General features: G+C 43.3%; 1 protein-coding gene across 1 annotated transcript in view; it reads right to left on the reverse strand.

Annotated features, from left to right (window-relative positions):
- The window catches only part of LOC143288770 (uncharacterized), a 20620-nt gene extending 4354 nt beyond the window's left edge, over positions 1–16266 (reverse strand). The window contains exons 1-4 of the mRNA XM_076597398.1: positions 15702–16266; positions 8764–8907; positions 6086–6269; positions 2330–2549 (exon numbers count right to left, since the gene is read on the reverse strand). Coding sequence (XP_076453513.1) covers positions 2330–2549; positions 6086–6269; positions 8764–8907; positions 15702–15807 — 654 coding nt within the window. The 5' untranslated portion in view covers positions 15808–16266. The remainder of the gene's footprint in view (positions 1–2329; positions 2550–6085; positions 6270–8763; positions 8908–15701) is intronic.
- Between the last annotated feature and the right edge of the window lie 1201 nt (positions 16267–17467).

The raw sequence follows: 17467 nt of genomic DNA on the forward strand, positions 1-17467 counted from the left end.
CATGAAAGGTGGGGTTTCAAATTATGTTATTCCTTTAGTCACTTCAATAATAATCACACTAACAGCAAAGTGAATAGTCGTTCGTCACATGAATAAGAATATTAATGATTTAAAAACACACCACCACAAAATGACGATCTGGGATGGGTGTGGTAATGAAGACCTGAGAAGACTGTGAGTTATCAGAAAGTTAAATATCAGTTTAAGGAGTATCAAATTATGAGGTATCAGATTGCTAGTTATCGGTGGGGGAGAGCAGCCCGAATGTCACACAGAGAAATCTGTTGTGAAAAAAAGTGTAATACAACACAATACAATACAATACAATACAATACAATACAATGCAATGCATCCAGGCCCGAGAGATACAGACACCTGTAGTGTCGGTCAGGAAATTTGAGCAACACTTCCAAAGACGCATCCGTGAAGTGAATGATCTTCGACTGTGTGGTCCCAGTGTCACCATTAATTTTGACCGAGTGTCACCATTTGACCCAGTGTCACCAGTGTCACCATTTGACCCAGTGTCACCATTTGACCCAGTGTCATCATTTGACCCAGTGTCACCATTTGACCCAGTGTCACCATTTGACCCAGTGTCACCATTTGACCCAGTGTCACCATTTGACCCAGTGTCACCATTTGACCCAGTGTCACCATTTGACCTCGTAACACGCTCAGTTCCAGGCAGGAGCCAGCCGCGGGCGGAAAAAAAACCCACATCGGCTGGGATTCGAACCCGCATCCTCCCAGCCGTCAGATCGCGACGATAACCACTTCGCAAATGCGGCTGGTACTGTGTGTGTGTGTGTGTGTGTGTGTGTGTGTGTGTGTGTGTGTGTGTGTGTGTGTGTGTGAAATCGATCATGCTAAAAGGGCTTTTGAGGGTTTCTCATATGCTCCTGCAAAACAATCGCGACTGCTTTTTCAAACAGTAAAAGAGCCAGTGGTCGAAGCTGCCTCCTTCCAATCGTTAGTGCGCGACATTAAATACTTCGTGGCCGGTCGTTATTTTTCTGCTCGTTCAGATTTTCATACACAGACACACTGACACAAACACGCACGCACGCACACACGCAGATACACATGCGCACACACACACACACACACACACACACAGACACACACACACACGCATACTCATAGAACACATCACACACACTCACACACACGCGCGCGCGTGCGCGCGCACGCACACACACACACACATTCACACGCACACACACACACACATTCACACGCACACGCACACACAAATACACACAAACACGTACACACACACACGCGTGCTCACATAACGTACACACGCATACACACACATTCTTACAGAACACATAAAACACACACTCACAAACACAAACACAAACACACACACACACACACACACACACACACTCACACGCACGCACGCACACACAAACACACATACACACACCGACCCATCCACACACAGAAACACACACACATACACACACGCGAACACACATACACACACACACACACACACACACACACACACACACACACACACACACACAAAGACACACACACACACACACACACACACACCGACACTCTCTCTCTCTCTCACACACACACACCCCAACTAACACAAGGAAACATAAACACATAAACACATACTCACATCACACACACACACATACACATCACATCACATCACATCACACATACACACACACACACACACACACACACACACACAAACAAACATCACATCACACACACACACATCACACATACACACACGCACACATCACACACACACAGAGACACACACACAGAGACACACACACACACACAGACACACACACACATCACATCACATCAAACACACACACACACATATCACATCACACATACACACACACATCATACACACACAGAGACACACATCAGATCACACACACACATATCACATCACACACACACACACACACAGACACACGCATCACATCACATCACACACACATCACATCACACACACACACACACACAGACACACGCATCACATCACATCACACACACATACACACATCACATCACACACACACACATCACATCACACACACACACACACACATCACATCACACACACACACACACACACACACACACACACATACACACACACACACATACACACACACACACACACACACACATCACATCACACACACACACACACACACACACACACACACACACACATCACATCACATCACATCATACACACACACACACACATCACATCACACACACACACACACACACACACACAAACATCACATCACATCACACACACACACACCTGGTTAGTCTTTTGAGGCGTGTCCCAGGGCAGAGGTGTCTTCTTCCGCTGTACGTTATATCCGACGTCGGTGAAGGCGGCGCTGTTGTCCTCCCACGTGCTGCCGCTGACGGTTTTGATTGGCTGACCCTCGCTGTCGGCCTCCTGGTTCAAATCGTTTCTTTCGTCCCCCGACACCGAGCTGGTGTCCTCGTTGTTAAGTCTCTTGTGCTTGCCACGCCTGGGAACCCACAACGGTGTATTCTATCTATTATCTATCTATCTGTATATCTATCTATCTGTATGTGTGTGTGTGCGTGTGTGTGTGTGTGTGTGTGTGTGTGTGTGTGTGTCTGTGTCTGTGTCTGTGTGTCTGTCTGTCAGTCTGTCTGTCTCTGTCTCTTTCTGTATTTCTCTCTCTCTCTCTCTCTCTCTCTCTCTCTCTCTCTCTCTCTCTCTCTCTCTCACTTATTTCATTGATTACAATATGTGTATGTTTGTGTATGCGTGTGTGAGGGCATGGTATAAAGAAGCTTCCAACTTATCCATTCTACCCTCAAAACATTTATCATTGTCATTGTCCTCTCTCTCTCTCTCTCTCTCTCTCTCTCTCTCTCTGTACCTTTTGAACACCCGGATGTTTCTGGAACTTCTATATTGATGACATCTCTCTCTCTCTCTCTCTCTCTCTCTCTCTCTCTCTCTCTCTCTCTCTCTCTCTCTCTGTGAATCACTGTCCTATCCATCTGTCAATCTTAGTGTGTGTGTGTGGGGGGGGGGGGAGTGAGGGGGTGCTGTCAGTGTGTGTGTGTGTGCGTGTGTGTGTGTATGTATGTGTGTGCACTCGCACGCGAGCGTCAGTGTGTGTATGCATGTGTGTGCACGGATGTGGGTGTGTGTGGGGGGGGGCGGAGGGGGAGGGTGTTTTCTTCATTATGTATACAATTCTGCATGAAAACATTTTCCTTTCATTTATGTGTGTGCTATTAGTAATAGATGTAAATTAGCAAGGACAGATTGGAAGAATAGGCAATGCCTAAAATCTTAATCCTTGAATAAAAACGTTTTGAGTTCTGAGTTCTCTCTCTCTCTCTCTCTCTCTCTCTCTCTCTCTCTATATATATATATATATATATATATATATATATATAAAGATATATATAAAGACATATATAAATGTGTGTGTGTGTGTGTGTGTGTGTGTGTGTGTGTGTGTGTGTGTGTGTGTGTGTGTGTGTGTGAAAGTCAAAGTCAAAGTCAAAGTCAAAATTTTAATTTCAAGATGGTAATTGAATAAGCAACAACTAGTTGCTTTTTTATTTTTTTATTTTTTTTACATCAAGCCATCTAGATAATAGAAGACAAAACAAAACAAATACAGATACAGATAATACGATAATAAGATAATATATATATATATAAAGAAAGAAAAAGAAAAAAAGAGGAGAAACATAAACGAACTGAAAAAATAGATACATCCCCACTAGAATCGTGCGGTTATGAAATACACAGTCGCATTTCTGTTTCGCACACATAAACAAAAAACACGTTCACAAACACGAATTCACAACCCACACCTTTTCGCATTAAAATACCACCGCGTGTACCACAAGTAAACCGCCAGCCAAAACATTTCACAAATAATAATTTAGGTGGTAACTAATAAATATACATTTGTGTTAGTGTCCATCATTTGCACAGTTAATAAATTAATGTGTGTGTGTGTGTGTGTGTGTGTGTGTGTGTGTGTGTGTGTGTGTGTGTGTGTGTTCTTTAGTCCTCTCTTTTTATGATAATCTGATAATCAGGTCAAAGATTAAGGTTTAAAACTCATTCTTCTCCAGGTACGGGTTAACTCGTACCATGGTTACTTCCCTTGTGGACCAGGTACGAATATTCTCGTACCAACACGCTATTCTGATTTCGTTCATTCTTGCTTGGTACAGCTGGCATTCTGAACTGAGCCGTTTACAGATTCCGAAAGCATGAAAAGGAAACTTTGTTCGACCAATTAAATCAGCAAGGCAAGGCACGGAGTTTATTTCGTGTGCCGCCTGGGGGCATTGAATCATTACCTATCTTCATCCTCCATCCAATTCTCCATCCATTTTCGCTGTTTTAGTGAACCACCCTGTTTTTTTTTCCCGCTGCTGTGGTCTTTTGTTGTACTGGTCCAGTGGAGTTGTAGAGGCATGTAGCTGTGGGGTAGAACGGATTAAAGGTCCCATAAACGTTTACCAACATCGGGGCAGTGAATTAAAAACCACCGTGTCTGGGGCTCCGCATGGGAAGGCGCGGCCAGTAGCCTATTTTGACATCGGGGCAATGAAATCATAACCACTGTGTCTTTTCTAACCGAAGTGATGTTGTCCCACATGTGTGGAGTGACGACAGTCGAATAAAATGCCTTTCCCAAGGACACCGTGCCGAAACGGGGACTCCAACCCTGATCCCTGGTAAACACTGGATCAGAAGTTCAACGCCTGAACTATTCTTCAGTGGCGTCTCCAATGTATGACAGTCAGTCGTGTTCGGTTATGACCGTTACAACAGCAGAGGAGGTAACTGCTGTCCCGGCAATCTTGGCTAGAATTTGATCACAGTGGAGAGTATTTTGCCCAAGTAACATCCCCACACCCTCGGCCAAGGGGATTTTTGGAAAGTCGGCGTTGGGATGGTTCCCAAAGTCCAACTAGCCCCTAAGCCTGCAGCACTAAGAGCCTGTGCAATTTTGCCTCGTAGTTTCAGAGTCCTTCACAGAAGACTGAGCTGTAAATGATTTTCCATTGCAAAAGACAAATCATTGATGATACAGTTCTCACTTTGCTGTTGGCCCAACTGTGAACTTCCGTCAATCTGTCATATAAGCTGAGTATTGTTCTGATACATAAATGGTGAATGGTCGACTAATATAGGCTACACACAAGCAAGTTTTGTTCGCTGCTCCGTCGAAAGCTTTGCACAGATCGGCTCCGCTGTAAGTTTTCGTGCTCTTTGGCACCAAAGATAGGCTCAGTCGAAAGTTTGAGTCGAAAGTCTATTCAAAGCACTGGACTTCGCGTTAACTAATCAGCCACAACCCACTGTGCCATTGCGGATCCATGTGATAACGCTTATGTTGAGGTCTACATTTGACGTCATTTTTCTTCTTCTTTCCTTAAAAGACAATTAGATTAATATGTGTGTGTGTGTGTGTGTGTGTGTGTGTGTGTGTGTGTGTGTGTGTGTGTGTGTGTGCGTGCATGTGCGTGCGTGCGTGCGATAGAGAGAGATTGAGAGAGAGAGAGAACGAACGTAGGATCGATCGATGGATCAATTGTTATCACTGTCTAGCCCATGGCACCTTCCCCACTCATACCTGCGGAGGACAGGCGCAATAACCAAATGGTTAAAGCGTTGGGTTTTCAATCTGAGGGTCCCGGATGCGAATCTCGGTAACGGCGCCTGGTGGATAAAGGGTGGAGATTTTTTTTTTTTTTCGATCTCCCAGGTCAACATACGTGCAGACCTGCTAGTGCCTGAACCCCCTTCGTGTGTATACGGCAAGCAGAAGATCAAATACACACGTTAAAGACACTGTTATCCATGTCAGCGTTCGGTGGGTTATGGAAACAAGAACATACCCAGCATGCAAACCCCGAAATCGGAGTATGGCTGCCTGCATTGCGAGGTTAAAAAAACAACAACAAACAGTCATACACGTAAAAGCCCACTTGTGTAGATACGAGTGGACGTGGGAGTTTCAGCCCACACGAAGGAAGAAGAAAAAGATGATACCTGCGGAAGTAGCGACGGCATTTGTAGATGCAGTAGATGGCGCTACAGCCCCCGTAGACCAGGACGATAAGAGGCAGCACACAGTACATAGCCATGTTGTTGCTGTCCGAGTAGAACTCCTCAATCTCCTCCCAGATCGATTTGTCCTCCTCGGGGGGTGATGCCGTTGTCTCCAGTGTTTCGTCTGGCAGGGGGGAGGGGGGGGGCAGGGGGCGGGGGGGGGGGGCGGAAAGAAATGGCAGCATGTAGAGATTGTAAATTATCGTCATCGTCGTTGTGTTTTGTTGCGTTGTTGTGTTGTGTGGTGTGTTGTGGTGTGGTTGGGTGTTGTGTGGTGTGTTTTGGTGTGGTGTGGTGTGGTGTGTTGTGGTGTGGTGTGGTGTGGTGTGGTGTGGTGTGGTGTGGTGTGGTGTGGTGTGGTGTGGTGTGGTGTGGTGTGTTGTGGTGGGGTTGGGTGTTGTGTGGTGTGGTGTGGTGTAGTGTGGTGTAGTGTGGTGTGTGGTGTGGTGGTGTGGTGTGGTGTGGTGGTGTGGTGTGGTGTGGTTTGTTATGTTGTGCTGTGCTGTGTTGTACTGTGTTGTGTTGTGCTGTGCTGTGTTGTACTGTGTTGTGCTGTGCTGTGCTGTGGTGCGTTGTGTTGTGTTGTCTTGTGTCTGCTGTGTTGTGCTGTGCTGTGCTGTGGTGCGTTGTGTTGTGTTGTCTTGTGTCTGCTGTGCTGTGCTGCGCTGTATTTTGCTATGTTGCGTTGCTTTGTGTTGTGTTGCATTGAGTTGTATTGTATTATCTTTCAGTCACATCACATTTTTCTGCGTGAAAATTGGGCTTCTTTCTCCAACAGAGTTCCACGTCGCCATGGTGAAGCTTCTTTGAGTATTTGACTTACTATCAAACGTGGATTCTTCCACATAATTTTACCAGGGGCAACCCTTTAGTTGCCGTTGGTTCTTTAACGTGCGCTAATCGCATGACTATGCACACGGGACCTCGGTTTCTAATCCCATCCGAAAGCCTAGCATCCTGACCAAGGTCTAGTGGAGGGTGTGCGTGTGTGTGTGAAAATCCAGGTCCATGTATGGGAATCAAACCTTTGGTCACTCGCTCCCTAGCTGGGTGTATGACCACTAAGCGTTCATCATCTGTTACGTAGTCTTCGTTTCCATTTGATTCCGTACAACAAATCAGCAAACTGATAGATGAGAACAAGCATATAATTGCAGCTGTTGCCGTTACACTCAGAGCCAGTCTATACAGTTATGTAACATATCAAGCGAATTGATGAGTAATTGGGCGCAATAGCCGAGTGGTTAAAGCGCTGGACTTTCAATCTGAGGGGCCCGGGTTCGAATCTCGGTAACGGCGCCTGGTGGGTAACGGGTAGAGAGAGTATTTCCGATCTCCCAGGTCAACATATGTGCAGACCTGCTTGTGCCTGAACCCCCTTCGTGTGTTTACGCAAGCAGAAGATCAAATACGCAGGTCTGAAATCAAGTGATCCATGCCAGCATTCGGTGGGTTATGGAAACAAGAACATACCCAGCATGCACACCCCCGAAAATAGAGTATGGCTGCCTACTTGGCGGTGTAAATAAAAACGGCCAAACACGTAAAAACCCACTCGTGTACATTCGAGTGAACGCAGGAATTACAGCCCACGAAGACGAAGAAGACAATGTTACAACATATCAAGCGAATTGATGAATGATATCGAGCAGTATGTTACAACATATCAAGCGAATTGATGAATGATATCGAGCAGTATGTTACAACTGTTGACTGACACTAGGGTTAGGGTTAGGGTTAGGTTAACCCCAACGAAGACGAAGAAGACAATGTTACAACATATCAAGCGAATTGATGAATGATATCGAGCAGTATGTTACAACTGTTGACTGACACTCAGAACCAGTTTACGAAACGAATGTGACAAGTGGCCAAAAAGTGATAAACCTTATAGCTGTTGGTTTTGAGTCAGAATTTATCCTGAAAATTTCTATAAAGTTTAAAAAAACAATCCTGAACACAGTGTGTGTGTGAGAGAGAGAGAGAGAGAGAGAGAGAGAGAGAGAGACGCTTGACGCTTTAATGATTTACTGTCATTGACTGTACAGTTGTGTGTGTGTGTGTGTGTGTGTGTGTGTGTGTGTGTGTGTGTGTGTGAGAGAGAGAGAGAGAGAGATAGAGAGAGAGAGAGAGAGATGGGAGACAGAGACTTAGGAAAGAAAGAAAGGAAGAGAAACATGGAGAAACAACAACCCAACAACAAACAACAATAACAACACAACAACAACAAAAACAATGACAACACAACAACAACAATAAACAATAACAACACAACACCAACGAACAACAATAGCGTCACAACAACAAACAACAACATGACAACAACAACAAACAATAACAGCACAGCAACAACGAACAACAATAGCATCACAACAACAAGCAACAATAACAACACTACAACAACAACACAACAAAAACAACAACAAAACAACAGCAACAGCAACAACAACAACAACACAACAAAAACAACAACAAAACAACAGCAACAACAACAACAACAAACAACAACAATCAGATTCAGAGAGGATGAAGGCTGAAGGAGAGGGAGAGAGGGGAACAGACAAGTACAGACAGACATACGGACACACGCAAACAAACAGACGGACATAATCACCTACTTGCATTCAGAAGGTGTCTAACAGGTACAGTCTCCTCGTCAAAGACGAGTTCTTTGAAGCGAGGACTGTCCACATTCCACTGGTAGCCCAGATTTCCAACTGCCGTGGGTTCCTTACCATCCTTCTTCCTCAAACTGAGTCCGCCTGCAGGTATTGCGATGAATCAGTGCAATGATAGGAAAACGGATAATAATAATAATAATAATAATAACTGCAGGCAAGAGGAAAAACAAAACAAAATCGGTGGCACTCTCAGTGTAGCGACACACTCTCCCTGGGGATAGCAGCCCGAATTTTACACAGAGAAATCTGTTGCGACGAAAACGAGTAATACAATACAATCCAATTCATGTTTGATAACACGCCTGTAGTGATAGCGAGAACAGTCAGATAAAAACTTCGAGTAAGAAAAAAAACAAAAACACCTCAACAGATTTTGCTAGACTGGTGGACTGTGTGTTAATCTTTCGGATTGAATTATAAACCGAGGTTCCGAGCACAGCGAGTACTCAGAAAACGTAAAAGAAAGAAAAAGGGTTCATTCAAATTCACTTTGTAAGTGATACACTGTCATAGAAAAAAATGATTTGTAAGACATTGATACTCTATCCCACAGCGATAAACTCCATTACGTTGATACTGTTTCCCGCAAGAATGAACTGTGGACCGATGGCCTAGAGGTAACGCGTCCGCTAGGAAGCGAGAGAATCTGAGCGCGCTGGTTCGAATCACGGCTCAGCCGCCGCTATTTTCTCCCCCTCCACAAGATCTTGAATGGTAGTCTGGACGCAGGTCATTCAAATACAAAGATGGTAAACAAAATTAAACCGTAAACTCTGTCCCAAAAGGATGAAACGAAGACATTGATACTCTGTGCCACAAGGATGAACTGTAAGACATTGATACTATGTGCCACAAGGATGACCTGTAAGACATTGATACTCTGTGCCACAAGGATGAACTGTAAGACACTGATACTCTGTGCCACAAGGATGAACTGTAAGACACTGATACTCTGTGCCACAAGGATGAACTGTAAGACATTGATACTCTGTGCCACAAGGATGAACTGTAAGACACTGATACTATGTGCCACAAGGATGAACTGTAAGACATTGACACTTTGTCCCACAAGGATGACCTGTAAGACATTGATACTATGTGCCACAAGGATGAACTGTAAGACATTGACACTTTGTCCCACAAGGATGACCTGTAAGACATTGATACTCTGTGCCACAAGGATGAACTGTAAGACATTGATACTCTGTGCCACAAGGATGAACTGTAAGACATTGATACTATGTGCTACAAGGATGAACTGTAAGACATTGATACTCTGTGCTACAAGGATGACCTGTAAGACATTGATACTCTGTGCCACAAGGATGACCTGTAAGACATTGATACTCTGTGCTACAAGGATGAACTGTAAGACACTGATACTCTGTGCCACAAGGATGACCTGTAAGACAATGATACTCTGTGCCACAAGGATGAACTGTAAGACATTGATACTCTGTGCCACAAGGATGACCTGTAAGACATTGATACTCTGTGCCACAAGGATGAACTGTAAGACATTGATACTCTGTGCCACAAGGATGAACTGTAAGACATTGATACTCTGTGCCACAAGGATGAACTGTAAGACACTGATACTCTGTGCCACAAGGATGAACTGTAAGACATTGATACTCTGTGCCACAAGGATGAACTGTAAGACATTGACACTTTGTCCCACAAGGATGACCTGTAAGACATTGATACTCTGTGCCACAAGGATGACCTGTAAGACATTGATACTCTGTGCCACAAGGATGACCTGTAAGACATTGATACTCTGTGCCACAAGGATGAACTGTAAGACAATGATACTCTGTGCCACAAGGATGAACTGTAAGACATTGATACTATGTGCCACAAGGATGAATAAGACATTGATACTCTGTGCCACAAGGATGAACTGTAAGACATTGACACTTTGTCTCACAAGGATGACCTGTAAGACATTTATACACTGTCCACCAAGGATGAACTGAAAGACATTGATAGTTTGTCCCACAAGGATGAACTGTAAGACATTGATACTCTGTCCCACAAAAATAAACTGTTAGGCAAAAATAATTTTATTGCATAAAGACGAACTATAAAACATTGATTATCTGTCATGTGTGGGAGCAAGCCGGTTTTTTTATTCTTTGGATCTTTGGTAAAATATGGCTTTTGATGCCTTCATCGCTGGTTCAAATGTTATGTTGGCTCACAGCAGAGATCCTGGATACTGGAGAACAGTAGTTCTCTCTCTCTCGCTCGCTCTCTCTCTCTCTCTCCCTCTCTGTCTGTCTGTCTGTCTGTCTCTGTCTCTGTCTCTCCCTCTCTCTCTCCCTCTCTGTCTGTCTGTCTGTCTCTGTCTGTCTCTGTCTCTCTCTCTCTCTCTCTCTCTCTCTCTCTCTCTCTCTCTCTCTCTCTCTCTCCCTCTCTCTTCATAGCTGTATTCAGATAATTTTTCGTTGAATTCAAAATTGGAGTGAACTTAAACCAAAAGTCATTGCCATCATGAATATAGCTTGACAAAACTGCACATTTTGTGGAAGAAACGAAGATGAAATCCATCTGCTGGCAATCTATCCACACTATAATGTTATGAGAAAGAAATATGATCCTAACATACGCCCAATTTCAGGATTCCCCTCACTGAAAACAACGACAACAAAGAAAAATAAAGGAAAAAACAACAACAACAGCCAAGAGCACTGTAACAAGAGATGCAGCAATGCTTAATTTCTATCCGTTACAACAGAAAGCAGACCTCCCGGGTTTGAATGAATTACACTATTACTTAATTATCCTTCCTGTTTTTCTTGTATAAATATCATCAGTATATCATTATCAATCGCTGTTGTCCATTCTACTCATCGTTTTGGCTTATATATATATATATTTGTGTGTGTGTGTGTGTGTGTGTGTGTGTGTGTGTGTGTGTGTACAACAAATCTAGCCAGATGTATGCCGGTTGGTGGCCTCACATCAAATTTATGAGAGAGAGTTATGAGTTTCTCTTCCTCGCTTTCTCTTAAACACACACACACACACACACGCGCGCGCGCGCGCGCGCGCAAAGAGAGAGAGAGAGAGAGAGAGAGAAACATAAGTAGATAGATAGACAGAAAGATAGAGTGTGTGGGTGTTTATGCGTGCGTGCGTGCGCGCACGCGTGTGAATGTGTGTGTGTATGTGTGTGTGCGTGCGTGCACACAAGTGGCATAGTGCTGTGTTTATGCGCACCAGTAAATCAATACCAGTGCCTCTCCCCTCACTTTATCGCAAGCGTGTTGGACGCTGGTTTTGTGTATGACCAGCCATCTGTGTCCAGTGTGTCTGTCACGGGTATCACTAATTCATACACACTGCATCACCGTAACAGGCACAATGGGCAGTTCCCTTCACTCATGTGAGACTCAACCACGATTCAGTTCACTCGGTTAGGGGTCCTTGTGTTCAGTCAGGTATATGTTCTATTGTTTGTAGATTGTTTCTACTAGCAGGGAGTGGTGCAGCGCCTGCGAACATTCGCTGGAAAAGTTTTTTTTTTTCATCAGAAATTCTCAACGGTAAATCGTTGATGAAAAAGAGAGCTCCTAGTACCGTGCCTTGGTGTAGACCGGCTTTGACTGAACAATCAGCGGGAAGTTCTCTGTAATGAAATACATACCGAGTTCTTCTTTTTAGATAGGATTGGAAGAATGATGTAGCTGATGAGCTATTTCCATAGACTTTTTTTTCAGTAGGATGGTGCGTGCACATAAGTGGCATAGTGCTGTGTTTATGCGCACCAGTAAATCAATACCAGTGCCTTTACCTTCACTTTATCGCAAGCGATATCAAGATCAAGCAAGATCAAAAGCTTTCTTGAAATCTAGTAAAGCAAATCCTGAGAAGAGAGAGATAGATACAGAGACAGAGAGAGATAGAGAGAGACAGAGAGGAGGTAGGGGGCAAGACAGAGAGACAGAGATCGGCAATCACCAGTATGTGCGACGGGACTTTGAACAAAATTCCTCCTTCCTCTACAGAAATTATTACCGACAGAAAGCTGTCTGCAGAAAAGGGAGTGTGGGAACTGGTCTCTAAGAATACAAAGAGTTCATTGCAGAGCAAGTCAGAACCGTTTTCTTTCCTTTTTTTTCTATCCTTGCTTACTTTCTTTGGTCTTCCTTGTTAAACATAATGTTTTATGTTTACAATATGATTTAGAAACAAACTGCAACAATACGCGATATATTTTTTGCGACATAACGAGGTGATGTATAACATATTTTCCAACGACAATAGCATCCAAGTTAACACCAAACCATGGGTGCGGCTTCCACACAGCTGCGTCGTAATGTGCTATTGCGACTGAAGATGGTCACTCAATGCAGCTGCGCATCTTCCATGACGAATTTTGTCCAGCAAATGTTCTTAAAGATGTACTTGGTTTCTTCAGATGGCCTTTGAAATCACCAGTGCTGAAATCTTTTATTACGAAGCTTCATAGGTTTAGACATTGCTTAGATCTATTAATACCAGGTTTCGCATGTTATTATGGAAGAACTGTATCTAAAAAGTAAACCATTTGCAGATACCCAGACTTTGACACATGAACGACAGACATGGAGCAATCTGGTGAACAGTTCTGTGTGATGAATGACTCTTCGCAGACTCAAAGACGAAGAAGAAGAAGGTTCCTTTTCATACATTTCTGTACAAGCACCCCTTCCCCATTTTCTGCTATCCCCTTATTTGTATGTGCATGACTTTTCTCATCATTATATGTCAGTTGTTGTTTGTGTTAGTGTTCAACCGAATCCCAAAAGCACAAGAATATGATTCTTTACCACAGAGTACCACATTGAATTTGGATTTGAATCAAACGAGTTTAAAACAAAAAACAAAAACAAAAAAAACAACAACCCCCCCCCAAAAAAAACAAAAACAAAAAACAAACAAACAAAAGAAGAAGAAGAAAATCCAAAACTGTGCTCTGCATGTCTATTGAAAAGGTAAATTCATTCCTTATATTTTTACATGATTGTTCTCTACAACCACTCTTTACCACTGTCTCTCTTCTCTCTCTTCCTCTCCAACCACTCTTTACCTCTGTCTCCCCCCTCTCTCTTTCTCTCCAACCACTCTGTATCTCTATCTCCCCTCTCTTTCTCTTTCTCTCCAACCACTTTTTACCACTATCTCCCCTCTCTCTCTCTCTCTCTCTCTCTCTCTTTCTCTCTTTCTCTCCAACCACTCTTTACCTCTGTCTCCCCCCTCTCTCTCTTTCTCTCCAACCACTCTTTATGTCTGTCTTCCCTCTCTCTCTCTTTCTCTCCAACCACTCTTCACCTCTGTCTCCCCTCTCTCTCTCTCTTTCTCTCCAACCACTCTTTATCTCTGTCTCCCCTCTCTCTCTTTCTTTCTCTCCAACCACTCTTTATGTCTGTCTCCTCTCTCTCTCTCTTTCTCTCCAACCACTCTTTATCTCTATCTCCCCTCTCTCTCTCTCTTTCTCTCCAACCACTCTTTACCTCTGTCTCCCCTCTCTCTCTTTCTCTCCAACCACTCTTTACCTCTATCTCCCCTCTCTCTCTTTCTCTCCAACCACTCTTTACCTCTATCTCCCCTCTCTCTCTTTCTCTCCAACCACTCTTTACCTCTATCTCCCCTCTCTCTCTTTCTCTCCAACCACTCTTTATCTCTATCTCCCTCTCTCTCTTTCTCTCCAACCACTCTTTACCTCTATCTCCCCTCTCTCTCTCTTGCTCTCCAACTACTCTTTGCCTCTATCTCCCCTCTCTCTCTCTCTTTCTCTCCAACCACTCTTTATCTCTGTCCCTCCTCTCTCTCTTTCTTTCCAACCACTCTTTGCCTCTATCTCCCCTCTCTCTCTTTCTCTCCAACCACTCTTTACCTCTATCTCCCTCTCTCTCTTTCTCTCCAACCACTCTTTATCTCTGTCTCTCCTCTCTCTCTCTTTCTCTCCAACCACTCTTTACCTCTCTCTCTCTCTCTCTCTCTCTCTCTCTCTCTCTCTCTCTCTCTCCAACCACTCTTTACCTCTGTCTCCCCTCTCTCTTTCTTTCTCTCCAACCACTCTTTATCTCTGTCTTGCCTGTGTTAATTTGAAACGTCTGTTCACATTACCCCCTTTCATGAGTTGTGAAGCCTTTGAAGAAGAAAAAGACAAAAAAAAAACAAACCAAAAAAACAAGAAAAAACAGCAACAACAATCACCAAGTTCAGTATAATCACTAATGAACAGATAAATAAATACATATATATGAATTAATCAACGAAACCAGATGGTTCAGTAAAACATTTACAAACCGCACCTATTGATAAAACACGGAAATGAACAACAACCCAAACACAAGAAAGAAAAATAGAAACAAAACAAGAAATAAACCTGTTTATGAGTTAAAAGGGGGCCAGGGGTAGTGGAGTCACGTAGCAATGGTATGAGGAAAGTACAGGTTTAAGATTCAAAAACCAAATACGTATCAATGAAAAAAATAGCTAATTAGCTTTTATTCTCGTTTAATACAGGTCTAAGATTCAAAAACCAAATCCATGTCAATGAGAAAAAGCTAGTTAATTTATATCCTCTATTAGCACACGTTTAAGATTCAAAAACCAAATCGGTATTAATGAAAAAAAAGCGAGTTAATTCTTATTCTTGTTGTTTATTCATTATTTATTTATTTATCTATTCATGTATTTATGTATCTATTTACTTATGTCACCAAAAGAATCTTCCACACACTATTCACATTCCACATTTGTTAAAACGAAAAAAAACAAAAACAGTACAACTCACCATCATTGACAACGAAATTGAATTTTTAAACAATAAAAAAAAATTGAACTTTTTTTTTTTTTTTTTAATAAAAAACACCACTCACCTGCAACAGCGACACATCCGCAGAAACACAGCAGGGTAGAAATCCACCCGGATCCGGACATTATTTCACCAGGTTTTTTGCGCTTCATGGTTGCGGCAGTAAGCATCACATCCCACGGATGATGAGGAAGAGGAAGGCAACAGACCTTACTCCGGTGTCTGACAGCCACACACGGTATGTCAGTGGTTGGTCCCTCTGTTGATCGGTCCTCCTTGTTGGATGCAGGATGGAACGGTCTCTGATGGGACTGCTGCTGCTGCTGCTGTTGGTACGATGTCTCGGGTGTGCTGCCGATGACGTCAGCGGAGTGCTGGTAGGACTTTGATGTGCGTTCTGTATGGCGCCTCGTTTGCAACAGACTGTGACTTTTTTTCTTTTCTTTTTTGTTTCTTTTTTTTTCTTCTTTTTTTCTTTTTTGTTTTAGTTTTGTTTTGTTTTATCTTATATTTCATTTCATTTATTTTCTTTCAATTTATTTTATTTTATCTTACCTTATTCTGTTTCATTTTATTTATTTATGTATTTATTTATTTATGTATTTATTTATTGATAGTTGTATGGTTAGTTAGACATTGCGGATATGATTCGAAGTTGTTGCTGCTGTTGTAATGGTTGTGTTGAGTGTGTGGTCCTTTGCTATTTGGGTTGGTTCTACTTCTCCTGTTCCTCCTGTTCCTCCTCCTCCTCCTCTTTCTCTTCTTCCTCTTCCTCCTCCTCTTCTTTCTCCTCCTCCTCTTCTTTCTCCTCTTCCTCCTCCTCCTCTTTCTCTTCTTCCTCCTCCTCTTTCTCTTCTTCCTCCTCTTCTTTCTCTTCTTCCTCCTCCTCTTTCTCCTCTTCCTCCTCCTATTTCTCCTCTTCCTCTTCCTCCTCTTTCTCTTCTTCCTCCTCCTCTTTCTCTTCTTCCTCTTCTTCTTTCTCCTCTTCCTCCTCCTATTTCTCCTCTTCCTCTTCCTCCTCCTCTTTCTCTTCTTCCTCCTCTTCTTTCTCTTCTTCCTCCTCCTATTTCTCCTCTTCCTCCTCCTATTTCTCCTCTTCCTCTTCCTCCTCTTTCTCTTCTTCCTCCTCCTCTTTCTCCTCTTCCTCCTCTTTCTCCTCTTCCTCCTCTTTCTCCTCTTCCACCTCATCTTTCTCTTCTTCCTCCTCCTTTTTCTCTTCTTCTTCCTCTTCTTTCTCTTCTTCCTCCTCCACTTTCTCTTCTTCCTCCTCTTCTTTTTCTCTTCTTCCTCCTCCTCTTTTTCTCTTCTTCCTCCTCCTCTTTCTCCTCTTCTTTCTCTTCCTTCTCCTCCTCTTTCTCCTCTTCCTCCTCCTCCTCTTTCTCTTCCTCCTCGTGCTCTTTCTCCTCTTCCTCCTCCTCTTTCTCCTCTTCCTCCTCCTCTTTCTCCTCTTCCTCCTCCTCTTTCTCCTCTTCCTCCTCATCTTTCTCCTCTTCCTCCTCCTCTTCCTCCTCTTCCTCTTCCTCCTCTTTCTCTTCTTCCTCCTCCTCTTTCTCCTCTTCCTCCTCTTTCTCCTCTTCCTCCTCTTTCTCCTCTTCCTCTTCTTCCTCCTCCTCTTTCTCCTCTTCCTCCTCTTTCTCCTCTTCCTCCTCTTTCTCCTCTTCCACCTCATCTTTCTCTTCTTCCTCCTCCTTTTTCTCTTCTTCTTCCTCTTCTTTCTCTTCTCCTCTTTCTCCTCATCTTTCTCTACCTCCTCCTCTTTCTCCTCTTCTTTCTCTTCCTTCTCCTCCTCTTTGTCCTCTTCCTCCTCCTCCTCTTTCTCTTCCTCCTCGT

This window comes from Babylonia areolata, chromosome 13 (assembly GCF_041734735.1).
Source record: "Babylonia areolata isolate BAREFJ2019XMU chromosome 13, ASM4173473v1, whole genome shotgun sequence".
NCBI lineage: Eukaryota > Metazoa > Mollusca > Gastropoda > Neogastropoda > Buccinidae > Babylonia > Babylonia areolata.